General features: G+C 37.6%; 1 protein-coding gene across 3 annotated transcripts in view; it reads right to left on the bottom strand.

Moving 5' to 3' along the window:
* The window catches only part of LOC134657802 (RNA-binding protein fusilli), a 149,077-nt gene continuing 121,713 nt past the window's right edge, over positions 1-27,364 (bottom strand). Inside the window, exons 7-16 of one of the 3 annotated variants that reach the window (XM_063513366.1) lie at positions 17,825-17,935; positions 16,314-16,446; positions 15,478-15,615; positions 14,170-14,385; positions 10,782-10,943; positions 10,051-10,131; positions 9,705-9,821; positions 9,301-9,385; positions 1,237-1,377; positions 1-528 (exon numbers count right to left, since the gene is read on the bottom strand). In XM_063513366.1, coding sequence (XP_063369436.1) covers positions 365-528; positions 1,237-1,377; positions 9,301-9,385; positions 9,705-9,821; positions 10,051-10,131; positions 10,782-10,943; positions 14,170-14,385; positions 15,478-15,615; positions 16,314-16,446; positions 17,825-17,935 — 1,348 coding nt within the window. In that variant the 3' untranslated portion in view covers positions 1-364. Of the gene's footprint in view, positions 529-1,236; positions 1,378-8,745; positions 9,386-9,704; positions 9,822-10,050; positions 10,132-10,781; positions 10,944-14,169; positions 14,386-15,477; positions 15,616-16,313; positions 16,447-17,824; positions 17,936-27,364 lie in introns of those variants that run through there. The other 2 variants (XM_063513367.1, XM_063513364.1) reach the window with 2 other exon arrangements.

The following is a 27,364-nucleotide window of genomic DNA, read 5'->3' as shown; positions in this document are numbered from 1 at the left end:
TTAAAAATAACAACAGATATATAGATTTTTTGGGAAACAACATTCAAAAATTTTGAAAATTGCAAAAACGTAACGTGTAGCTTATTTATAAATAATACATTTATAATAAGAATAATATCATAATGATATAATTATTTGTTTGAAAATATCACTACCTACATTTGAGCCATTAAATTATTATTTTGTTAGAAAGTGATGTTTTACTTTCTGTTGCATAAATATCTTAAAATACAATTTTCACAAACTTTTAAAACTAAGCATTGCTGTCGACATATTTAAATGACACGTGTGCTTGTAACGTTGAAAAAATATAAACAATAACATCATGAAATAAACTATCGAAATGTTTAAAAAATAATGTTCATTAATTTTTAGTTGTGTTGTGATTGCTACGGTCTATAGGTCTAATTAATTTTGAGCCAACAAGAAGCTTGACTAATTGACCATGTATATGGGCCATTCCGGACACGCCGCGGGAGGGGGGATGGGGAGGGGGGACCCGCCTCCAACTGACACCACATCCGGCATCTGTAAAATAATTAAACATAGGATTTCGTTTGATTTAAATAGTCTGTTTCGGAATTGAGTTTTCATAGTTAGCTACGAAAAAAGAAAGAAATAAATAATGCAACAGCTAAAAGTAATGTAAAGTATTTCATAAGTGACTGGAACCAGGCGTGGCTCACTCCGCGATTTCGTCGCGTTGCTACAAGTACCTACAAGTAGGTACATGCGGCTCACACTAATTTTGGTGTCTAGCCATAGTAATAGTACATAGTTGCCGCGCACCGCTACGGAACGGACGCCTGCTCGGTCTTGCGCCACCTAGCGGTCATATCTGTCGTAATAGACGCGTTTTGTTAGAGAGTGAATCTTCTGTATACCTAGTACTATTATTTATTCTGTGCTGAAACTGGTCTAGGCTACGGTAACTGCTTATTTTCAGGCGGGCTGTTGGTTTTAATGCAACCGACGTGATCTAAAATAAAAATAAATCGCTTTCCCTCACCCATCGTGCGCCTCCAAAACACGAGTGTCGAGTATACTTAGATTGCTTGGCAAAGGTGAGGTCTTAACATTGGATGCATTACTGCATTAGACGCCGCTCCAGTGTGAGCGAGACAGCGCTATGTACAGATAATAAGCTTATCCCGCGCGCATACTGAAGCGGCGTGCAGATTGCAGATCCGTATCAGTTGTGTGATATAAATTAATATGATAAACAAGAACTCGTACAAGTGTTCGTTACCATAGTCTGCGGATGGTGAGGCGGGTGGTAGTAGTGTGCGGGCGAGACGGGCGGCGTCGGGTACCCCCAGTAGACCAGCGGCGGCGGCAGCGTCGGGCCCATCGTCGGGTAGTAATATGTAAGAGGCCCTGTGCATACACATTAATTAAGCATGCTTATATGTATGCTATATCATAAAACGCCATATCTTAGTTTATACATAGTACCTATTGGATACTTTTGGGTTTTGTAACTATAATAATTAAACATTATTTAAGTTTCATAATCATCAGACTATATGTATGAGTCCCACTTCTACATATATAATTGTATTATTGTTTATCTCGATGGTTTAAAAAAGCAGGTAACTAATTAATTACGAGTCTAGGTTTTGAAGGCACAGCCTTAGAGCTCCGTTATCAGCATAAGTTATATATAACTATTTCGATTACTCTCTAAGTATCTCTTAGCTATGTTTCGTAAAAATATTCAAATTATATTACAAGTACCTAATAGTATTTATTTCAAGGAACTAAATGAGCGCTCAAGAATTTCCTACTAACTGAAAATGAAACTCTCCTGAATGCGCGCGAAATTACATATTACTATGCAATTTACACTTTTTTTTTAATAATTAATGCACTTTTTACTATTTTAATACTATTCTAATGTCGATTTTTTTATGATGGTCTAACGTACTAACAACATATTTATTGCAATATTCTAATCATATATTACATTTATATTTTAGAGAGTTTTGATGAATTGACCCATGGTTTATGATTGATAATTTCGTAAAAATGTTTCCTTTATTCTAAAATCAAATTTGCGATTACCAATGAAGACGGATCATATAATATTTCAAGTAACCATTGAAGTAAATAAACGGTAGGTATACACAAAATCAGAATCATGCATTTTTGTTAGTCACGCAATAACTACTAGGTACTATATTTAGAATGTATGACGTATATCAATTTTCGGATTTCATGTTAATATTTTAGTATAATTATATAATAAGTATGCCAAATGCTATTTCCCAATAGGATCCACCAATGTATTTCCTTAGGTGCTTATAGAGCCCATATAAATAGATATGTAGATATTTTTTCTTGTTGTGAAGGTCATCACGTTTAACTGAGAGTTTTTAACACTTAAGTACCAATTTAATAAAAAAAAAAACAATTAAAAATTATTAGTTTTTTTAATATAAAAAAATCAATACCGTTGTTCTAATGAACGGCAAATAGCGTTATGAACCAAAATCTCTCAAATAAACATTGAACGTCATTGCGTAAGTAACGGTACAAAGAGACATACACAATGTATGTATTAAAAAATAGGATGAACACTCACCATCAGTCTCAGTACGTTAACAGTCCACCAAAGCAGTGCGCAACTTACACCAATCGGTTACACACGGCGCCGCCGACACCAAGCTGCGGACTTTACCAGACTTATGCTTGCCTAGTACCCTACTACGACCTCAGATTAACTAAAGCTAAGCATTAATGAATACCTTTCGATAATATTATGAATTTTTCTTTGTCTGCTTGTAAAAGGTAACACCCCCAATTTTATTTAGAAAAGAGTATATTAAGCTGAAACGCGGGAGTTGTTCCTTAAATGGAAGAAAGAAAGAAAGTAGAAATGAAAAAATGTTTTGTTATATGATGATGCAGCAGATGAGAATCTTAACTGACTGATGAGTACAGACTTTTTAAAATAATTCAATGATGTTACTTTGATTGCAGCCAAGAAAATAATTATCGAGTCTTTAAGTCACGTTTTGAGTTTACAATTTAAAAAACCGTGGAAGAATATAACAAAAACATAGGTAATTTATTTGATATAACTCACGCTTACTTCAAAAGCACCGTCAGCATAAGAAAATCTTTACTGGCTGATGAGTACAGACTTTTTTTTAAATAATTCAATGATGTTACTTTGATTGCAGCCAAGAAACTAATTATCGAGTCTTAAATAAGTCACGTTTTGACTTTACAATTAAAAAAACCGTGGAAGAATATAACAAAAACATAGGTAATTTATTTGATATAACTCACGCTTACTTCAAAAGCACCGTTAGCAAATTGAAAAGCAAAATCATTAAGCTGAGGTTGTAGTGCAATAATAAACAGAAGGAAACTTTGTTGTGAACCCTCAACAATGTATACTTACTTCTCCTCAGCTGAATGCTACACCGGCCATTAAGGGACCCTCTTAAATCCACTATATTAAGCACAAAAACATTTCTTCTACAACACACTAAGCGGAGATCCCTGTTATACATGTTTATCCATCTCTGTCACCTGTACATGCATTTGGAAGCAGGTCATGTAAAGGCAAGCATAGACTGCGACATGAATAATGCCAGTTAACTTTGTGACACGTCACGTTGTTATAATTCAAAATTAGGGTGGTGGTTTAGCTCTACTTCATCATTCTGCAAAATATCAGAGGTCATTTCTTAAATTTTGCAAAATAAGTATAATTATTTCTTTGTTTAGTATCCGTAGAGCAACTACTGACGTTCGAATTACGCTGTTTTCGTGCAACATAATAATCATAAATATCATTATTTATATCAAATAAGTCTAGGAAAACAATAGCCGTAATTAAAACGTCAGCAATTGTGCCCACCACATAAAACATGAACAGTAATGTCGTAATCTAAGCTGGCCTTATTGTACGTATTATCCTTTATGAAACCTGTGCTTTTTTGTGAAGGAACCTTCCCCCGGAGACTGTTTAGCCAATGTTCTAACTAGGAAGTCTTTTAACACATGTATGCATGTCAGTCTGCATGATCCTCGAATAAGTCCAGAGCAAATCAAGGAGCCGTAATAATGTTACATATATTTAGGTATATAGGCATTATCTACGGGTTACTAGACTGCAGCAGCTCTGTGATTAGTTAATTGAGCTCAATTGGCCGGCCAATCAGAGAGCTCCGCCTGTTAACCGTCTAGTTATTGACCATAAACATAGTTAATTTAAGCTATATGTTAGGGGAGGACGGGATGATTGTGCTATTTGAGTAATGGCTCGGTCACCTGTGAAGGGAATATTTTGTGATATATATTAACCTGCAAATGGATGAAAAATGTGCAGTGGTTTAGACATTTTGCTCCGTGAACGATTGTACAAGTGTATTGTGTAGTAATGTGCACCCTAAAGAATTTGAATATACGGTATAATGTAATTGTATTTCATAAGTAGGTACCTAAATCTAAAATTGTGTACTTATATCTACATACCTGAAAAAAAATGGTAGTTATTATTTTAATATAGCATGGTTGGTAAATAAAGTGATTAATATATGGCAGTGAGATGTATAACGTATGTTAGTAGAACATATACTGACGTCAATTTGTAGGGCTAGGACAAGCCAAGTGTGTTAGACCCTTCACAATACCAATTCTATGGACACAAGCCTACGAAGAAACAAAAATAGCACAACCAACCAACCAGAGAAACTTGCAATATCACGAAGATAATCGCTTTATTTAAAAATACGCAATAAACTATAATTAGCCAACTATAATAATTATAATAAAATCAATGCGATACTAACAAGGTGATTAAAATTACACGGAACGCCTTAGTTCTACTTATTGATGTTTAAGAAAGTTAAAATATAAGCTAAATTTCCGTTATAGTGATTCCAAATATAAACTGCGGGTGTGATTCAAAAATAGCAAGAAATAGCAACCGATAACCGAAATTAAGCTTGTATTTTTAATCATTAATAATGCTTCCGTTAAAATTAACCGTTGTTTAAACCGTTATGCTAACGAGAGTTCTACCTATTCCTCACACCACTTCCCCCAGTCACTGTTTAAATAAAAAACTATATTTCAACAACTTTTTGTACTAGATCGTTTCTACTGTTTTTAAACCCATATATCTGCGTTAATTATTTTTAAGTTACTGAATTTGATGTTAGAATTTTAGGAAAGGTCCAAACACAGTATAAGAGTACCAACCACTCCATTTTACGTAAAGTAACTAAATATGGCATAATTTTATTTAACGAATATTTAATAAACCGATAGGTAGTTTGAAAATTCATTAGAAACATAACTTTTATAAAAATCATCATTGACGCAAAAATATTTTTTTGCACTAAAAAGATCGTTGAAATATATAATTCGAAGATTTCGAAGTGAAAGCATATAAAGGCTCAGAATAGCAGAAGAAAAAGCTGTGGATATAGCGCTAAATGACTGGAGGACACCCGAATATCTAGTCAGGAATGGGCATTATGGTCTCGATAACCGTTATCTTGGTAAATTAATAACCCGTTAACGTTTTGTAGAACGATTTTCTACACGAGTAATAGTTATGTTGATAAAGAACTGTATTAAAAAAGGTTATTATTCTAATAAAACATGCTACAGATGCCAGTATGTATGGATATTTACATAAATACTTCTATTAGCAACATCAACAGTAAATCTAGACCGGTAAAAGTACGATTTTAATTATAGATTAGCGTCACTTTCAAAATGAACTTACCAAGCAAGGCTTAGAGACCATAATACCAAGTATAGAACCTTGTACAATTCATAGAATATGTCGTTGTATCCGGCGGCTATGCTGTGGAAAACGTTCACTCTACAAAGCGAAAGTCACGTCGAGCCATGCAACCCCGTCCTTAAACTAAAATAAATTAAGCAATCCATGCTAACCTAAGATCTATTCAGAAATTATGAACCACTAATCGAGTGACGAATCTGCCGTTATAGAGGCATTTTTTAAAGTACTTTATCAATAACTTTTCTCTGTGATTTTTTACGGAAATTGAAGGAGTCCGATATATATAGGTATTAATCATGGTAGGTGGGAACACTACTACGATTCGTTTTTGTTTGGAACCGAAGGTTCAAGACAACAAACGGTGGAATGATCTGATACCTATGGGGCTATGATGGTCGCCTTTTTGTCATCTATCACGTTCTAACAAATATGAAAATGCGAAAGTGACGCATGACATGACAGGAGATAAAAATACGACCATGATATTCGTGCAGTATGCCTAAAAACGTTAAAAAAAAACACAGAAATAACGTTATTACTATAGTCACCGGTCTAAAAGCTAGTGATTACCAAAATCTCGAATAGAACTCTACACGATCAGAATGTCCTTCATAAATATATATGTATATAGTAATGTAATGAGTGCAACTTACCGATTTACCACAAAACATGCCCATTTTCCAAAACACGACCCCTCGGATACACCAATTAAGTTACACACTTCATCGCCATGTAAACAGTTGCATGGTATACTTAGTAGGTACGTATAATATTATGTTCATTATAATTTTGTTTAAAATAAAAGAAAGTTACAATGAACACCCCTAAACAAATTTTCATCGACATAAAGTATCCAAGTAACACAGTTTGTAAGAGTGAAAGGGAAACTCTATGATCTATGAAAAACTTGAACCAGGGCAATTTATCAGTAAATACATTTTAGAAATGACAGAACAAATATATTAGCCTTTCCACCATGTGAAAGCCCAGGACCTATAGTGATTGAGACATGGCAACACCATAGACAACATGACGTTAATTTAAGGAATACTAAGTTCATTATACAGGTCACCCGATTTAGTACTAAATTCCAAAACTCTTTATAAGTTCATGTTAGTTGCAAAATAAAAAAGCATTCGTCACTTGGTTACCATAGTGTAAAAGAGACGCACGCTTTATATTTTATACAAAAACTATTTTATACATATGTAGATGTAGTTGTGGTATAACGTTATATTTTAAGATAAACGTTATCGAAACGTTTATTTTAGTTATGACTGCTCACAAATATTGGAATTTCGTACCAAATATATATTGATATTTTAATACCTTTTAAACTAAGTGGTGTGAGGTAAATGATGATGACATTAAGCTTGGTATCTATGCAAAAAATTGTTAAAGTGAATGCGTCCTAGAAAAGAAAAAGGAGGGAAAGGATTCGAAGGAAAGAGAGGGAATAGCGATGCTTCATCTATTACTAACGACACGATAAACCTAATATAAAATTGCTGCTCGAACGGCACTAAGCAAAAATTAGGACGTATTTTATAGATATAGCTACGCTTGTGCAAAAACATCTTAGCAAAAAATCGAACGTATAGAATGTATAAGTATAAACAATATATGATTTACAAATGCGAAATGTCGCGGTATATTTACTAGGCACTTAATTTTACTTAAATTGATTCCTCGTGCTAAAAACGCAAAAAACACAACATGTATACAGACGCCTAACATAAAAAGTGTATACTAACCACAAAAGTGCATTGTACTCATAAAAACGCAAAAAAGTACTAACGTAAGTACATAAAAGAAATCAGCATATTTTTTCAGACTTTTGATCAGTCTCTAAAAAAATTGGCAAAAACTTTGTCTTTAAATCATGGAATGTCTAAAGTTAAAAGTAATCACATTTTAACTAAGTAATCATACTTACTCTAACTTGTCATAATATAAACAACCTCTGGTTTTTATAATACTCTATCATCTCAGCAAACAAAATTCAGCTAACTATCATTTGGACATTTTTATTTAGCCTTACTAAAAGCAAGCTGGTGACGAGTTATTTATTGATTAATTAAAATTGCCCAAATAATATACCAGCGAAACGTATTTGACGAAATGATGGAACATCCCTTACTTATATTCATATATTTAATTGATTAAAACACGATGATGCAACAACATTAAAGTCAGTATAAATTCAACAAGAACTTGATTGTAGTAAAGTAAGTACTTAACGTAACGAAAATATCAAGCTGCTAAAAATAACTGCCGTTAAAAATAATTGTTAAATTTTAACATAACTAAAAATAGTTTGCGTGCTAAATAAGGAGAACTCTTATCTATCAGTTCCATCAATAAAGTTTAAGAAATAATTTGCCGGGAACCAAAAAGCCAACGTATTTTATTTTGGAATGTCTCTCCTAAACGCGTCAAACTGGTGTATTTAGCTTAAATCTATAGCTGTCTTATTTTAATAAATTCAATAAGCTACAATATCAATAACACGGACACAACACTGTTTAACTTTGAGCTTGGTTTACCCTGTTTCAACGAATTGTCGATAATTTTACGATATTAGTAGGTACTCTAGTACTCTACTCTATTTATCTTCCTACATTGTTGTTATTAAAATAGAAGTTTATTTTTATAAATGTACTTAAATTTTACTTAAAATCCGGATAAGATCCAAGGCACTGTTCCTTAATTTAACTTTAAATTTAGGTTCCTTTTTAAGTAAACGCATTTTCCGCTATACAAAGCGCCTTAGATAAAAATCGTATATGTTTCAAAAGTTAACTCACGAAACGTAGTTAATATGTAGTATATTAGTTGTCAAGACAACTGCATTTTTCTTTATTTTTCATTGTATTTAAATTTCCCATTTCGCTCTCATCAGATAAAATATCTACACGTTCTATTCTAAAGCGAAACCGGATCTCTATCGTCTAATGTTTGACGTTATCATATGTTATAAAGAAACGCAAATAAGCTTTAAACGCCAGGATAGTACGGATACATCGACTGCAGCATTGAAAACGTAGCCGGGAACGGCGTAGTCATAGTCGGCGGTAATGCCGCCGACAACGCCGTACCGTACCCGGCCGGCATTCCCGCCGGTAAACCAGCCTGCAGCGCATTCGCGTACGAGAGCATCGGGCTAGTGTTCGCGTACGAGAAAATGGGAGGGGAGGTCCCGTAGGATAGACCCATGGGGAGCGACATAGAGGGGGCCAGCTGAGGCGGGAAGTACTGCCGCTTCGCGGGAGGCGCCTCCGTAGTCTGAGTGAAAGCGCGCTCGTAGGACCTCTTATTAGTGATCGGTACCACCTGCTGGGGGAGGAACTGTTGGAGCTGGTACTGCGGGGAGGGGGAGCGGAGCTGGTAGGTTGGCAGCACGGGCAGCATGGAGGGCGGGCGCAGGGAGGCTAGGAGCAGGTTCTCGTGCTGGCGCGCGAGCAGGCTCTGCTGCGCGATGTGCTGCGCGAGCAGGCGCGGCGCGGGGGGCGGGGGGGAGACCAACGTACCGGGCGACAGCACCTTGGGCGAGGTGGCGGGCGTCACGCCGCCCGTCAGCACCAGGTTCATGTCGTCGCCGGAGCACTGGAACACCTGGGAATAAGGTTTTCATCAGAAACCAGGTACAAAAATCTGAATGAATTTAAAAAAATAATGTAGATAGGAACTGTAAGTAATCTTAATTTAACTGATTCCATCCTGTTGCGGAAATTAACCAACATATTGCATAATTGTATTGCACTATGTTTACATCATAAGTTAGGTACAGATTACGCCGACACACTTTCGTGTAACTTAAATCAAAACTAAGTTTCGTAACACAATGGAATCAATAAAAATAAAAATAACTCGTTACCCTAAAAATAACTTCGTTAATTACCGTTTTGTAACAACGGTATGTGTTTATTATTACCTCAATGTACCGCTGCTTCTTGCCGTACGTCATGTACCGGTGGTGCTTCTGCTGCGCGCACAGGAACGCGCTCGTTTCGCTGTCCATCTGGATGAACGCTTCGCCGCTCGGGTGACCCTGGTTTAACGGTTGTAGGTATTAGATATGACACAATCTCCTAAAATCCTAATTTTTTATTGAATACAATAAACTTCATTACAAATGACACTCAGCACTTCATTTTCTATAAATACTTGATCACCGCGCCGCTATCTTCGGCTTGTCCCCGAACCGTTCTAACGTGAGTCATCTTTAAACGTTTTTCATCAGTAAACACTCGGTCAACGGTATTTCTAACTGGACTAACCTGCGCATTATAAACCATGTGGACGCCCTGGACGACGATGTTCTTCGCGAACTCGTCCAAAAAAGTCAAGATGTTTTCAACCTGATAACAAAATTGAATAATCAAAAATAATAAATTGAAGGGATGCTTACAAAAACAACATAACTGCTTAGAGCGGTTGACACTTTTATAAGAACATTGTTAATCGTTTCAGGTGTCAACCAGTGTAGTCAGTTATGTTGTTTTTGTAAACATCCCTTCAATTGATAGATTATAAGGCAGGTCGTACGCCATATACTCTGCTTCGACGGTTGAAAGCGCCGCCAGTATATTACCCATGCCGCACACTCGTCGAGTGGCAAGTATAGTAAGCAGAGACGTAGTGTAGGAACGTTACTCGTCATGTCCCTCGTCACGCCCACCGCTTGTCGGTTGTTTGGCAGTGTGTGGCCAGAGAGGGCAACATCGCGGCAGCGCGATGAGCATATAGGTTGTGTGGCGGGGATAAGTCACTACACAGTATAAAACAAAGTCGTCCCGCTGTCTGTCCCATGTATGCTTAGATCTTTTAAACTACGCAACGGATTTTGATGCGATTTTTTTAAATAGATAGAGTGATTCAAGAGGAAGGTTTATGTATAATTTGTAGGCGGCGGGGCGGGTAGTATAACTATAAAGTTTTCACAGACGGCAGTCATAATGGTATCCAATGCCATATACTCTGCTTCGACGGTAGAAAGCGCCGACATTACCTGCGCCTCATAAGGCAGGCCGCGGAGCCTGACGCAGTCCTTGGCGGTGCCGGAGGTGATGACGTGCTGCGGCACCAGCGCCACGGGCAGCAGGCCCTCGGCCGGCGCGGGCGCTGCCGGCGTGCTGGCTGGCGTGCGCGGCTCTAGCGAGCGGTTCAGCACCTGTTAGAATTGTTAAATAATAATTATTTACGATACAAGTGCGGAATGAGTGGCGAATTACCTATTCGCACGTGTATCGTACAACGTTTTAGAGTACATATGGCACTTTATACTTTTGGCATGCGCACGGAAAGTGCTATTTCCCGCACTAGTTCGGGAAAGTAGCACCATATGTACTGTAAAAATATTTCTTTATCGTCTAATTGATATAGATTGGCAAGACATTTCAGTGAGTAGAAAAAGGCGGCATATTTAAAAAATGTAGGCGCGAAGGGTTATCCTCTCATTCCTTCCCAAGAAGACTTTGTATTTCACGCCTTTTTTTATTGACAAAATGTGTTTGCGTACATTAGTATTGATATTTATTGGCTACAAAAGCATTTCTTATAACCGACCATTTCTTCACATTTCTTGGACGACCGATCTGGCCTAGTGGGTAGTGACCCTGCCTGTGAAGCCGCGGTCCTGGGTTCGAATCCCAGTAAGGGCATTTATTTGTGTGATGAGCACAGATATTTGTTCCTGAGTCATGGTTGTTTTCTATGTATATAAGTATATATATATATTATATCTATCGTTGTCTGAGTACCCACAACACAAGCCTTCTTGAGCTTACTGTGGGGCTTAGTCAATTTGTGTAAAAAAAATGTCCTATAATATTTATAACCTCGTAAGGCCAACGTATCAAAATTATCCGATATTTATTTAGAACCTTGTTGTATAGTAATAATTAGGATTAATTTCGTTTGTTGTTATAAAGCAATGATATAAAAAAAATGCCACCACATTTATAATGGACATTGGGCCTCACGAGGATATACTTTGAAGCTCATAGTGTTAAGATCCATTTTTTACTAAATTACCTGTTATTTAGTCCTTATAGTGTCAGACCTAAAGACCTAGCAAGAAATACTTACCGTCTTTCTTTGGTTGGCTATGAACACAAAATTATTCCGATCAGACTTTTGTTATACCTGTAAGATATGCCTAGTATTTATCGACCGAGAGAAGTGAGGTCTTAGGGTCAATCAGAAGTGCACTTTTCATGTTAGTATGTTACATGTTTGTTAGAAGATATCTTGAGTATTATTTATCCAATATTCTTAAATATTGATGGCAGAAACTACTTACGTTTACGCAATTAGAAGAAAGAAAGAAAGAAAGTCGAATTAGAGAGATCAAAAAGGTCTCCGTTCGGTTCGAACCGCGAGTTAAATTATATAATTTTCTTATATGACCCCTTGCGTAGGAAGCACATACTACTGTGTATTATTTACATGACTGCATACAGCAGTGTTAGCATTCGATAACATTATGTTCATGAGCCCGTGTTGCAGCATTAACTATACCTATCGATACGTTATCGAAAGAATTGCCTAACGATAAGAGGACCATTTCAGATTCTACACCTTGTGGTTTGATTCAAGGCAAGATGACTTGCTTGCTTTACTATTTTTGATGATTTTTGTAACACTAGAACGATTTTCATTCGTAAATTATTTTTGGGAAAAATTTCATACAAGCTTTTGTCGCTGACTGTACTTTTCTTTCCACAAGCAACTAATACTCATCAAGACAATTCTAACAACCCGAACACAATTAGATTGCGTCGTTTTATCACAAAGTTCCTATGGCAACCGCCAGTCTCCATCATCAGCTCATCAGACTCACTCCATTGTCACCTGACTCAAATATGTAAGCAAATTTTCAGCTTCATCGGAAACCGGGAAGTGGGTCCAATTTAACTTGTAAGATTTGATTACAGACAACGGGACAGGAGCCCGTTTCTCAAAAGCTTGTAACTTGTAATACAAGCGGATGTCACTTTTTGTTAGAAAGGGACTTCTACTTGTATTACAAGTTACAAGCTTTTAAGAAACGGGCCCCTGGTGTAAGTAAATAAAAGCTTGTAAAATAACCGCCACTGTACTCGTTAATACAAATGTCAGTTAAATGATGAAAATAAGTGTCTACGGCCGATAAGAACTAATTCGTAGGTACCTAAGTGGCCTCTGGACTTGATTGGATAGACTAATCAAAATTTGATGTATTTAATTAACAGCGTTTTCCATAAGTATTTTATACAGGTCACTAAAACTAAACTACTGTCATGAATTGCGATAACTGCGCCATTTATTCTTCAATTGAGGAGTGTCTTTTCAAAAGGGTTTATTTTTTCTGGGAATCTATTTCTAAATTGGACCTTAAGTTTTCTTGAGCAAGGTTCTCTCTAGAAGTACCGCTAAGAAAAAAAAATAAACCCTTTTGAAAAGACACTCCTCAATTGTCTACTAGCATCTTCGTCAACTCAAAAGTAGCAATGTGAAGTAATGTGCCAAAGAAAATTTAGGTATGCAAACCGACAAAAATTGCAAAGTATTAATTAAATATTCTCGGTATTTTTTCTGCACGTTTATTGAGAAACCTTCTTACAGTTAATTTCGATTTCTAAGACACCAATGAGTGGCGTAAATATTAAAAGAAACAGTCGTCAACAGTTAAGAGCACTGAGTAATAATCCCTAATCTGAAGTGGAAAGTTTCATTAGATTTTTCGAAATTAGAGTGAGCGTAGCGAGCTTTTTGTTTCAACTTGCGAAAGCAGTGTTACCAACTTGGCAATTTTTAGGTGCTAAATTTTAAACTGCCCTCATACATAGTACCTATTAGCAACTTATAAAGGATATTTTTCAAATTCCTTGTTATAAGGACCTCCTTCATAGCCATTGGCACAGAATAAATAATAGTACTAAGTACAGAAGACTCACTCTAACAAAACGCGTCTGTTACGATCAGCACCGATATGGCCGCTAGGCGGCGACAGCGCCACGTGCGGCTTATGGCTTTCCCCAAAATTGGGGCCGAACGGATGTACTTTTAGGTACCTGTAGCAAAGCGACGAAATCGCGGAGTGAGACACGCCTGCCATTGGGAAGAGTGGGGCCATAGCAGTAAATATACCGATACTAAAGGTACCTATTATAGAATAGAATATATACTTGGTCAACCAGATCTTGACAGTAGAAAAAAGCGGCAAATTTGAAAAATGTAGGCGCGAAGGGATATCGTCCCATAGAAAATTTTAATTTCGCGCCTTTTTTTACTGACAAGATTTGGTTGACCAGCTATAAATGTTCATTTACCAGAATACGGTACAATTCGGTCTTAGTACAGTTTTATTTCGGCGTTTGAAAAGCGCAGTACTAGGATGGCATAAAAACAAGTACCTGTTGAACTTCAGCGGTAGTAGACCGGAACAGTTCGATATATCTCTGTCCGATCAGCTTCCGATGCCGGGACAGGGCTTTAGGCGAGTCTTCCTCCTTGGAGAACAGTACGAAAGCGTCGCCGGTGGCGCGACCGTCGGCCCGGCGGACGAACAGAACGCCTTCAGCGCCATCTAGAACTTGCACCGGCTCGTCGCCGGTTGAGAAAAAGTCGAGCTAGAAAGGAAATATATGGTTAGAATGAGTCTCTATTGTTTCCCAAAAAGTTTTAAGTCAATAATGTATTGTTTGCCCACATTTTCGTTAGTCATCATTTATTTGGTTCAGCGACGCGTCACTTTTTAGGATTGCCATAAAACAAATCTAACCTAACCCATCTATAAGATAACCATGCGAAAATCCTGAAAAGTTAACAGTTTCAGTTTTATGACTAATGATAATATGACAAACAATACATTATGACTCAAAACTTTATGGGAAACAAAGGGACGGTTGGAATGGGGTGGAACTGTCAATTTGCGTGTTGACTCTACTTTTAATGACATCTGCGTGACCTATTTCTTGTTGTTATTCTGTCCCGTCAGTCAGACAGTGCTAGTTTGTTAGAACTCTTGTACCACGTTATCGTGCTTGGTAGTTAGCCCATTGTCGAAAGGGCTTGTAACTACCACAGAAATGCATGATAGGTGTAATTTAAATGCTTTAAATGCCATATAACAGTTAAAGATTGATAGGTGACCGTAACAATCAGGCCTCTGTTTCACCACTGTGACAATTGTCACCCAACAGTGACAATTCGCCGTGCATTGTTGGTCCATGAAATATATATTATGTATTAACGCTATGTACTGTCCTTACTTATCGACGCGGAAATATACGGAGATTTCTAGTGGCATGTGTCAATTGTACAGCAAAAACCGGCCAAGTGCGAGTCGGACTCGCGCACGGAGGGTTCTGCACCATCAACAAAAAATAGAGCAAAACAAGCAAAAAAACGGTCACCCACTTACTGACCCCGCCCGACGTTGCTTAACTTCGGTCAAAAATCACGTTTGTTGTATGGGAGCCCCACTTAAATCTTTATTTTATTCTGTTTTTAGTATTTGTTGTTATAGCGGAAACAGAAATACATCATCAGTGAAAATTTCAACTGTCTAGCTATCACGGTTCGTGAGATACAGCCTGGTGACAGACGGACGGACGGACGGACGGACAGCGGAGTCTTAGTAATAGGGTCCCGTTTTTACCCTTTAGGTACGGAACCCTATAAAGTACCAGGAGAAAAGAAGCGACTAGAAGCACACTGACCACTTGCGCAGGAGTGGCGTCGTAGGGCAGTCCGCGCATGCGCACGATGACCTGCGCGCCGCGGGAGAGGAACGCGGCGGCCTCGCACGTCGCGCCGCCCGCCACCGAGAGGAAATCTTCGCCGCTCGCCCGGTACACCTGACAACATTCAACGACTTCGTTAAAAAAAAACATAAAAATTATGCTTTTGAGACGTCCTCCAGAAAGATTAGAATTGCTTGTTATGAAGTCCACATTGAAGGATATAAAAAACCCGGCCAAGTGCGAGTCGGACCCGCGCACGGAGGGAACCGTTCAACAAAAAATAGAGCAAAACAAGCAAAAAAACGGTCACCCATCCAAGTACTGACCCCGCCCGACGTTGCTTAACTTCGGTCAAAAGTCACGTTTGTTGTATGGGAGCCCCACTTAAATCTTTATTTTATTCTGTTTTTAGTATTTGTTGTTATAGCGGCAACAGAAATACATCATCTGTGAAAATTTCAACTGTCTAGCTATCACGGTACGTGAGATACAGCCTGGTGACAGACGGACGGACGGACAGCGGAGTCTTAGTAATAGGGTCCCGTTTTTACCCTAATTACCCTTTGGGCACGGAACCCTAAAAACCTTCGAGCAGTTTTCAATCATCCCTCAAATTCTTTGCTCAAAGAAAAACTTAATTAGGCTAAGTTTAGGACTGACACAAAGGATTGCATATTTGTTTGTCTTTGTTATGAAGTACACTACTAAGAAAATTTGCACCGATGTGAGAACTAGCACAACAAATACCTTGTGCGTGACCTAGGTTCTCTTTTGACTTGCGGACAGTATAGTCTAAGGTGTGAGTAACTCACCTCGATGTACCGCGGGCCTATGTGGTGTTTATGCCTCTTGAGCGCCATATCTCGGTGCTCCTGTGACACGAATCGCACCAGCGCCTCGCCGTTGCGGCGGCCCTGGGGGGACAGGCAGAGCGCTACTCCGCCCCTGTCAACAAACAATCGAGCTTATGTTGGGTACGTTACATTTACATTCAGTGAGTAGGCAGGCAACAGCTCTACGCTATAAGCTAATTTCTGAGAAAATACGGAATAATTCAATGAATCACCGATATTCGACTCACTATCTTTGGGGACATAGGTTCAGTCGATAGAACGTTGGTTGGTTGGAACGTTGGTGGTGGTTGGGTGGTTGGGTGGTTGGGTGGTTGGTGGTGATTGTATTGTTGCAGTTGTGCAATGTTTATAAATCAACTGATCTTTTAAAGCTTCCTCGAATCTCGGTAATACTCGGTATTCTGTCCTTCGTTATGCGATAATAACACTAATATGAATACTTACGCAGTCCGTTAGCAGGAATCGAATGCTTTTAGAAAACAAACAAATATTTAATTGAATCTTTTTGTAATATAAGTAAATAAGTACATATTATGATTACATTATCCAATAAATAATAACACTCTAAAACTAAACGTTTGCGGGTAGACGCATATATTTTTTTTCTAGTCATACCTACCTCAAAAAGCTGCGGTCCATTGAACACATTGGTATCATTTATGAAATGGTTTTGCCTCAAACTGCGTCATTCATTTTTGACTACTTATAGTGAGACGGAGATATCTCCTGTGTCTCTGTCGTCAGTTACTAATTCAGGAAGTATAAGCCCTTATGAGCTGGCGCGAGATTTGTATTGAACTGTCAAAATTCTCGTGAATAATTCACACCAGCATTCGTGAACCTTTGGGCGAAGCACCCACATAGCCGTTCCGCGCTGTGTAGCGACGCCGTGTCTGGTCTAGGCGGATTACTTACACCGTGATAAGATAAAAGATAGTTTAGTCAATTAGGCATATTACAATGCGCTTATGAACGTCAAATAAAGCTACACCGGCTCCAACCCTACACGTCTGCCCCGAGAAGATCCCCTCTCAATTGGAGGAGGGTATCCCAATATAGGACCGGCAACAAACTCGGCGGGATACAAAATTTCACGCCGCGCCTCCGCCATACCGCGCGGTGCACAGGTGTCACACCGTTTAGTACGGTTCTTCGTCTATAGTCGCAATGCCAAGTAGCGACTGAAGTTATAATGCCATCCCTTTCAATAGCGCTGGGTCTGAACAAGCATGAAAGAGATATTAACATGACATCGGTCGCCAATGGGGTTGGCCGGTCGAAGTATTTAGCAGATGGCGCCATCATAGATTGCCCCGTCAATCCAGAATAGTGTAAAATTTTTGTTTTTTTAAAGCCCTTTAAGACAAATCTCATAGGAAAAGGGACAAGCTATGATGGCGCCATCTATGCAAACCTTTGACAGTGTCCAACCCCATTGGTAATGCGGTTAGCATAATACGTGTACTTACTTGGCAACATTGAGTCCTCGGAAGAACTTGGCGATGTCCTGGTCTGAAGACTGCCAGGGCAGACCCCGCGCGCGCACTATGCAGTTACCGTCGATTTCATCGTCTTTTGAACTGGAACAAAAACATGATATTAATAGTAGTTCATGACGAACAGTCATCGTCTTTAAAGTATCACGTGCGGTTTTACTTACAATAGACACAGAGTTATCCATAAGCTTGAAAGCTAACGACTATAGTGTCTATAGTAAAGTCCACCTATATCTATTTAATTTGCTCTGGCTCTGAAAGTGGATCATTGTTTGTCTATGAAGGGGACTGAAAGTGATACGTTTCTGCCTTAGGGCGTTTTATTTCCCAGGAATGATTTTTTTTATCATAAGCAGTGAAAACTAGGCTCTAAATGGATTTGGTTTATAATTTCAACTTAGATATACTCGTGATTTTATAAACAACGATAATTTTACCTAATTGAAAGTCCCCTCAAAAATACTAAGTCTTATAAAATACACATGTATTTTACTTTCCTCGTATTCGAGATGAAAAGAGTAGTTAACTCGGGTGGAAAGCATACTTTCCTCGTATTCGAAACGAAAAGTAGAGTATTTAACTCGGGTGGAAAGCAAGATCTGGCTAGAACTATATTAAAATATCTCGACAGCAATGGGCGCCTTTCTTCCCTTGGTTAACTATCCACTATTTCCTTAAAACGGCACATATGTATATCTACCTACTTACCTACTTTACATTTCATCATTCTTTATCTTAACATTTATTTATGTCATCATTACTCTTATCGATAAAAGTTGACAACGACCGATTACTGATCGATTGGATTTAAAAATCAACACACGTTCAGCGAAATTACCTACTTGGCACCGATTTTCTTATCAATAAATATACAGTCTGAAACGATATCGAAATTTATTTTTGTACCTAGTTAAGCATTCATATCATTCAGTATTAAACATTAGATATGTAATATGCAAAGCGCGCGGTGGGAAAACTAAAACGATAATCGCGCTCTATCCGGCGAAGATGCCAACATTTGAAACGTTTTAGAAAATAATCAAAAGAAATGCTAACTTATAATATGTAGTTTTTGAATGGTTCGAATTAGATTGAAACGGAGTGTACACTGTAATGCACATTAGGCCTTACGAGGCTAGACCGTTTCGAAATTAAGTGCTTCACTCTTACTGAAATAATATAGGATCCTAAATCGCGGTGTCACCGCGTTCAGTAAAATTCTGACTGCACTAACTAGACACAATTTTGAAGTGAAAACTTCTTTAACGGCACTTTTTGAGGTGGGGAAAAAATGATAAACTCGAGACAGCGTAAGGCGATCACGTGACCGTAAGATGTAGATGGCCACTCATTTAGATGGCATTTAAATCAATAAAGAAAAACTCAATGACATTACATGAAAAAGGTTCTAATCTTGTACGGGCTGAAATACGAGGATCTCACAGTTACATTCTAACTTTATATCACTCAAATATAATTCAATAAAGCTACATCTTGATGAAATCGCTAATAAAAGTGAACTCTAGTACTGGTGAATAAAACTCAAAATATCATGACCAAACATATTTAGATGCGAGGTCTGCAAGGTAACTTTACAATTTCTATTCGAATTTTAAACAATTAACGCTACAAATTTGAATTTCGAATTTTAAACAAGCTCACTGACCAGCAATTTCGGAACTAAAGTTTTTCAATAGAAAGGAGGATGGGTCAATTATACATAGTGCTGCAGACATTTTGGACTAGTCATTGAGTTTTCACTTCTGTCGGCACTGGAGTGAAACCCATTGTTTTTTTTTTTTGGTTCCTAGTTAGGATGCGAGTTAGGACGACTAAATTAAGTGTGTGAAGCGTTCTAGCCTGCAGCTCGAGAACAAATGCAGAACAATGCCATACCTATGTTGCGTTAAGAATGAGTCGTAAAAGGCGACCTCGGGCCCGATAGCCACTGCCAGCGATAACGGAAGACTTACCTAAATCTTTGGTTTTGACTTTACCGTATTTATCTATATACGTACGTAGTATTACGTAGGTATATATGCATATCGTCGCCTAGTACCCAAAGTACAAGCTTTGCTTAGTTTGGGACTAGGTCGATGTGTGTAAGATTGTCCCCGAATATTTACTCAAATAAATCCAAATATTTTCAAAAATACTCTCACACCCAATATCCGCTTTATTGCGGAAATTAATAGAAAACAAACAAGCTGTAAACTATCAAACCATCGGAAGTGAATTGTTCAAATTTTTGTCATGCCTTTAAATTCTATTATACTTAATAAAGTTTTTGCAATATCGTTACCCAAATAGGGCTTAGACTCCATAAAAAAATCTTTAGTATTGTTAGGTACAACAACAATTACTATATTTGACCGTGAAGTCACACAATTGAATAGTTCTAAGTGCCTAGATTACGAGATTACGACAATGACAAATAACTTAACAGCGACATTACGTGCATTCTTATATCATTGTCATTCATAGCAATCGACTTGTTGTCAAACAAATAGGTAGTACTTATAGGTATCATACATGTAGGAAAAAGGGGAGGGGAATTACATTAAATATTATGGCTCCTCTACACGATGGGCCAGCGCCGGCCACTCCAAGGGACGCATTTACGCGTTAGAGGGAGCAAGTGATATTGCTATCTCATTCTGCCGTATGGCTGCGTCCCTTGGAGTGGCCGGCGCTGGCCCATCGTGTAGAGGAGCCATTAAAGAAGATTGTAATCGATTATAGGTTAGTCCCGCAGAACGCTAAGTAGTACTTCACTACATAGTATAAAACAAAGTCGCTTCCCGCTGTCTGTCTGTCCCTATCAATGATCGGAATAGGTAGTGCCATTTGGGGTGAATGACCTCAAACATTGTACTTAACGTGGATAAGACTCGGGATTCCAAAAATATTTCTTGGCATGTCTTTAATAGGCCTCATGCATGAAGTTTATATTTAAACGAAATATTTTTTATTACGATGTTTGTTACCGTTATATCATGTTACAAATGCATTTACGTTATTAAATTATCATTTAATTGCCTAAAATAATAAATAAAAAGTACAAAACTTTGCCCGCGTGAAGCTAGTGAGCGAAACGCAACGCCATTGGTCGAAACGTCACGTGACGTCACTCGTTTCAACAAATTGTTAAGACCAACCAAGAGTGAAAGGGATGGCAATATTATCTGAGTAGCAAACGGCATACGTCAGTTGCATGCAAAAGCGAATTCACGCCAAAAATTATGAGCATTTCAACCGCTCAAAAATGTTCAACATTTTAAATATTGTTTAATAAAATAATGGGAAGGTTTATAAAAGTATTTTAATTTTTTCCGGTGTTAAAACGATTTAAATAATTATAAAAAAAAAACATGCATGAAGCTAATTGAAGTAGGTAATATGAAATCCCGGGGTGAAAAGGTATATCCATACTAAACTTACGCACCGAAGTCCCGTGAAATGGCACTACCAATTCCGATCACTGGTCCCTATGTACGCTTAGATCATTAAAATTACGCAACGGACTTTGACGCGGTTTTTTTTCAAAGATAGAGTGACTCAAGAGGAAGGTTTATGTATAATTTGCTAACCTGTGCGAAACCGGGGCGGGTCGCTAGAGTCAGTCCATGAAAAGTCTGCAGCGGATTTGATAGCCCACGCAGTGCACGTGTTATTTTAAACGTCAAACTTCTATGAAATTTTGACGCATAAATGACACATGCACTGCGTGGGCTATCAAATCCGCTGCAGACTTTTCTTGGTCTAACTCTAGTAGTAAATGATTTAAAGTCTGTCTGTTTACTCGGGCCCACGGTGTATTACTTATAGCTGGTCAAGCAAATCCTGTCAGTAAAAAAAGGCGCGAAATTCAAATTTTCTATGGGACAATATCCCTTCGCGCCTACATTTTTCAAATTTGCCGCCTTTTTCTACTGACAAGATCTGCTTGACCAAGTATAAGTGTAAGGCCTGAGTGGCACTTGTAACACTTGACAACCACTTTGTTATCGTGTAATCGGGGGCAAGATTATCAACTTGTTATTGACATGGACTGGTAACGATTATCCGTTATCGCATTTATAAATTCATTCCTCGGAAGAGTTGTAAAGCTTTAAAAAAGGCTAAAATTGCAATACGGCACGGGCCGGTACAGATCAACGGACGGTCGGACGTTGCAGTTGGCGTGCAGTTGCGATACAAATTGCAGTCCGTCTGTATAGGCCCTTAGTATTGTTTATTGTTTATTATTTAAGTTGACAATTGTACCTTAACCTTAGACCAACACGGAAGGGACGCGGCATTCGCACTATTTCCCCTCTGCCTAGGTAAAAGATCAACTGATCTAGCGCGGGTAACAAAACTAGTTGCGCTCGGATTTTAAACTAGACCGAGTCCAGACGCGCTAGTGAACACAGCAGCAGAAAAAATGCCAATTGCTCGGTTTTTTGTTGTAAAAAGAGGTCGGGGACATCAAATTTACAAAAAGAAGGTGTTACATTTCACATGTAATATTTTTTTTACATATCATACGTTTAATTACATTTAAACACAATTATTATATTTTAGTTGCATGTAATTGTTAGATTTATCGATTTTTCTCGCCCAGTACAAATTGCGGATCGGTCGAGCGACAAATCCGACTTCTCATCTCTTGACGAAAATGTGTTAGTGTGCGTGTTGTGACACTTGTGACTCGTCCGTACACAAAAACAGATCGAGGTGTGCAAGATTTGTCTGTGTAGGGTGTCATTTTCTATGTATTTGTGTCGTCATTACAGATTGGATTTTGTATGTAAGTGTGTGAGAAGTGCGACTGTGTGCACGTTCCCCCCCGCGAAAAATGGCAGAATGATTTGAATGTCAAGATATCGCTTGGGCCTATCCCTTCCGACCTGTCGGAAGCCCGTGTTGATCGAAGACCTTAACAGCTAAAGCCACAGCGACACAAATTGGGAGACAGTAATACTTATACATAGGGTACACAAGTATTTACATACATAACAACATTATATAATACTACTTACAGACATCTCTCGCTCTATCACTCTCTTACACTCAATCATCAGTCGTCTAATTGCACTCGCAAACAAATCACACTCCGGGTGTGCCTCGAGCACGGAGTTGAGCAGAGCGTGCGCCAGCAGCGGGTGGCGCCGCGCGCGAGTGTACTGGTTAGGCACAAATAATAGCATGAAGGCCTCGACAAGGGCTACGCTATCTATTAAGTTTCTAATAATACCGATCGTGAATTTCGCCCAAGAGAGCAACCTCCGTAGCTGGAGCGAGTCGTATCGTTTCCGAGATCCCCGAAATATATATAAAAATAAATAAATACATAGATAAATAAATAATAAATATACAAAAATTGCTCGTTTACAGGTACAAATATAAGATTTAGTTGTTACCTATTGATAGTGTCAGCTACTAGTCTTTTATTCTATTGAAACTCTATTCACTTTAAGGCTGTCTTATAGTCTGGCGTTAAATTAAACACAAGTCGTCTCCTTCACGATTTTCGTAGACATCTCTTCTAAATACCTAAAACTGGTATGGATGTGTTCCTCGTGGTCTCTAGAATACGAATTGACCGGTTTTAGTTTATGGAGAGGGGGACGTGTCGATAAAAAGGGGGGGAATGTGGGCGGCCGACCAGCATTGATATTTGTTCACATCTTGAGTCCTATGGGACCGATCGGTTCGTTTCAGGTGTCGTTTGAAAGAGTATTAAACGTGCTATTATTGCTTCATAATAACTGTAGTCATAACTGTAGTCGTTTAGAAAATATTTTAAAATATATGATTTTTTACCGTGCATGGATGGCATAAGTACTGACAAAACATGCGTCTAACTCAATAAATTATAACTTTACCGCAATTAATGTTATTACAAAATATACGAGAAATTTCATTAGCTTTCTAAAAACATAAGGTTTATTGGTGTATGGTATTATATAACCATGTAATGATGAATTTTGTTCAGCATGGGTCACTACGCACCGTCACGTAAATGGCGGGCGACCGACCACAACTGTTCATTGTTTCTCGGGTTCTATTTTACTGATCAATTGGAGATGGATACCATTAGAAAGAATGTTAAATGTACAATAATTGGTTTCTAATAACCGTAGTCATAACTGTAGTCATTTACAAAATAATTGAAAATATATGATTTTTACCGTGCATGGACATAAGTACTGGTAAAACATGCTTCTAACTCAATAGATTATAACATTACCGCAATAAATATTTTCAAAATATACGGGAAATTTTATGAGCTATCCAAAAATATAAGTTTTATTGCTTTATAATGTTGTATAACTAAGTAATCATGAATTTTGTTCAGCATGGGTACTGTGCACCGTCACGTAAATGGAGCCCGGCCATCGTTGAGTTTTCATTATATTTCAGGTTCTATTTTTCTGATACATGGTGGATACCATTTGCAAGCATATTAAATTTTCTGTGAATACTCGATTGTTTGAAATCTGAGGCCCAAAATAACCATTTTAAAAATATTAAAGAAAATGTTTAATTTTTACCTTAGAGGTTTGCTTAGTGACTGAAATAATTTGAGAAAGAGATAATGTAGTAAATATAGCGTGAAATTTTTAGAGTAAAATGAGCAAACTATTTATTAACTTTCCAAAAATATTGTTTAGTTACCGTACAACTATAAACATATATGTAGGTATGCCAGGACCAATTTCGCCAAGCAAGCAAACACACGGCGCGGCGAGCGCCTGGTAGACCAGCAGCATTCTATTATTGTTTGACAGTAAATTTTATAAGTAATGTAGGTATCCAAAATGATAAAATATCGATATAAATGATGGTTTGTTTGTTTTCTTTTTTTATCACAGGAAACTTAAGTATAGTTTGACTCTTTTGACAAAAGCCCAGTTCTAGGTTCATAACATCGTTAAGTTCGTAGCTTTCATGATTGCAAAACCACTGCATATGAAGTACTTAATACCTGTGTTGTTATTTGACTCACGCGTCTACACGTAAAACGTTTTCAAACCCACTCCGTAGTTAATAATTTAAAATCACCTTTTTAGTGAGATCTGAGGCTTGTGGCGTTAAAGAGATATTTGTCGCCGCACGCTCCAGGATGCAAAATAAGTGACTACTATTTGAGTAGCAGCGTATGTCCACATAATAACTATCCGTGAAGTCCGGTTTTAAGTATAGTAATAGTAAGATGTCAATATTGAGTAAACTATCTATATTATATTTATTTACTATTTTATTTTACGGTCTAATTTATAGTTTTTGCTTATCTATTGATTCATTGGCGTTTGGCATTGTAGTTTTAGCTTGTAAGTATGACTCTATTGACAGTTATAAGATGTACTACGGTATTTAAATAACGCTCGTCTGTAACTACATGATCTTAGATCTATAATAGCGACTCATAACTTCTCTGTTCGACTGTAAGTCATACAAGAGAGTTAAGTAGCGATTGCGATATAAAAAGCTATAAGTAGAAGGCTTTATCACGCGTTTAGAACCTTAAGTGCAAATTGCAGATTATTACTCATATAGATGTTAAGGTTGTTCAATTCACTTTGAGCTATAAGCTATAATACTAGCAGCTTAACATGCAATATAGCGCCCAAAACAGCTACTGTAGATCTTAAATCTTTAGATGAACCTTTTAAACACTTTTATCTCACCAGAGCCTGTAAACTGTAAACTAAGACTATAGATGTAGCTATTCTAGAGCCAGGCTGTCTTTAGGTAAGAAAATAGGTGCTAAGTGTCGCCTAATTGTTTGTTGGGATTTATATGACGGTGCGCAGTGACCCATGCTGAACAAAATTCATTATTACTTGGTTATATAATATCTTACACCAATAAATCTTATGTTTTTGGAAAGATAATGAAATGTCTCGTATATTTTGTAAATACATTAATTGCGATAAAGTTATAATTTATTAAGTTAGAACCATGTTTTAGCAGTACTTATGTGCATGCACGGTAAAAAATCATGTTTTCAATTATTTTGAAAATGACTAAAGTTATGACTACAGTTATTGAAAACCAATTATAGTACGTTTAATATTCTTTCAAATGGTATCTATCACGAACTGATCAATAAAATAAAACCCGAGAAATAATGAAAAGTTGACACCGATCTCCTGCCATTTACGTGACGGCGCTTAGTGACCCATGTTGAACAAAATTCGTAATTACTTGGTTATATAATATCATACACCAATAAAACTTATATTTTTGGAAAGCTAATGAAATTTCACGTACATTTTGTAAGAATATTATTGGAGTAAAGTTATAATTTATTGAGTTAGACGCATATTTTATCAGTACTTATGCCATCCATGCACGGTAAAAAAATCAAATATTTTAAAATATTTTGTAAATTACTAAAGTTATGACTACGGCTATTAGAAACCATTTATTGTACGTTTAATAACCTTTCAAATGGTACCTATCAGCAATTGATCAATAAAATAGAACCCGAGAAATAATGAAAAGTTTACGTCGGTCGCCCGCCATTTACGTGACGGTGCGTAGTGACCCATGCTGAACAAAATTCGTTATTAATTGGTTATATAATATCATACGCCAATAAAACTTATGTTTTTGGTAAGCTAATGAAATGTCTCGTATATTTTGTAATAAAATAATTGCGGTATTGTTGTAATTTATTGAGTTAGGCGCATATTTAATCAGTACTTATGCCATCCATGCACGGTATAAAATCAAATATTTTAAAATATTTTGTAAACGACTACAGTTATGACTACGGTTATTATGAAACAATAATAGCACGTTTAATACTCTTTCAAACGACACCTCACACGAACCGATCGGTCCCATAGGACTCAAGATGTGAACAAATATCAATAATGGTCGGCCGCCATCTTTGCCCCCCTTTTTTTCGACCCGTCCCCCACTCCATAAACTAAAACCGGTCATTTCGTATTCTAGAGATCACGAGGAACACATCCATACCAGTTTTAGGTATTTAGAAGAGATGTCGACGACTTTTCTCGAAACAGGCCGATTTCCACCTGTCTATTACCAGTCTTACCACTGAGGCGGAGATGCGTGAAGACGTGCGGGAAGCAGTAGAAACAAGTCATCGTCATCAGACATTACCACACTCTGTCATTGCAAATGGCGTGCAGAGTAAGCTTGGTCTGACGTCCGACTCTAATGACCTATTCCATATTTTCTCGGGTTACATGTAATTTCTCAATGAGAAGACGATTAAATCAATATGTTTACCAGATAAAGAGGTTGTGTGAAGGGCAAATATTAGTTTGAAATAATAGATTGTGATCTGCCATTTCACCCTTGGCTGTAGATAGTTACGTTAATAGATGCATTTGCAGTTAAAGTTTACAACAGAAGTCTAAGAGAGTCTACACGGAAAAGATATGACGAGCCACAAGCCTCTAATTATTATGGTCGAAGAACAAGGCAGTACTTAATACCGCGTATTTTTAACGTCATACCCCCCGAGCAAGATTTCTCAACTAAAACAAT

The sequence above is a fragment of the Cydia amplana genome, chromosome 21 (assembly GCF_948474715.1).
Source record: "Cydia amplana chromosome 21, ilCydAmpl1.1, whole genome shotgun sequence".
Lineage (NCBI taxonomy): Eukaryota > Metazoa > Arthropoda > Insecta > Lepidoptera > Tortricidae > Cydia > Cydia amplana.
This window is presented reverse-complemented; position numbering and strand designations above follow the sequence as displayed.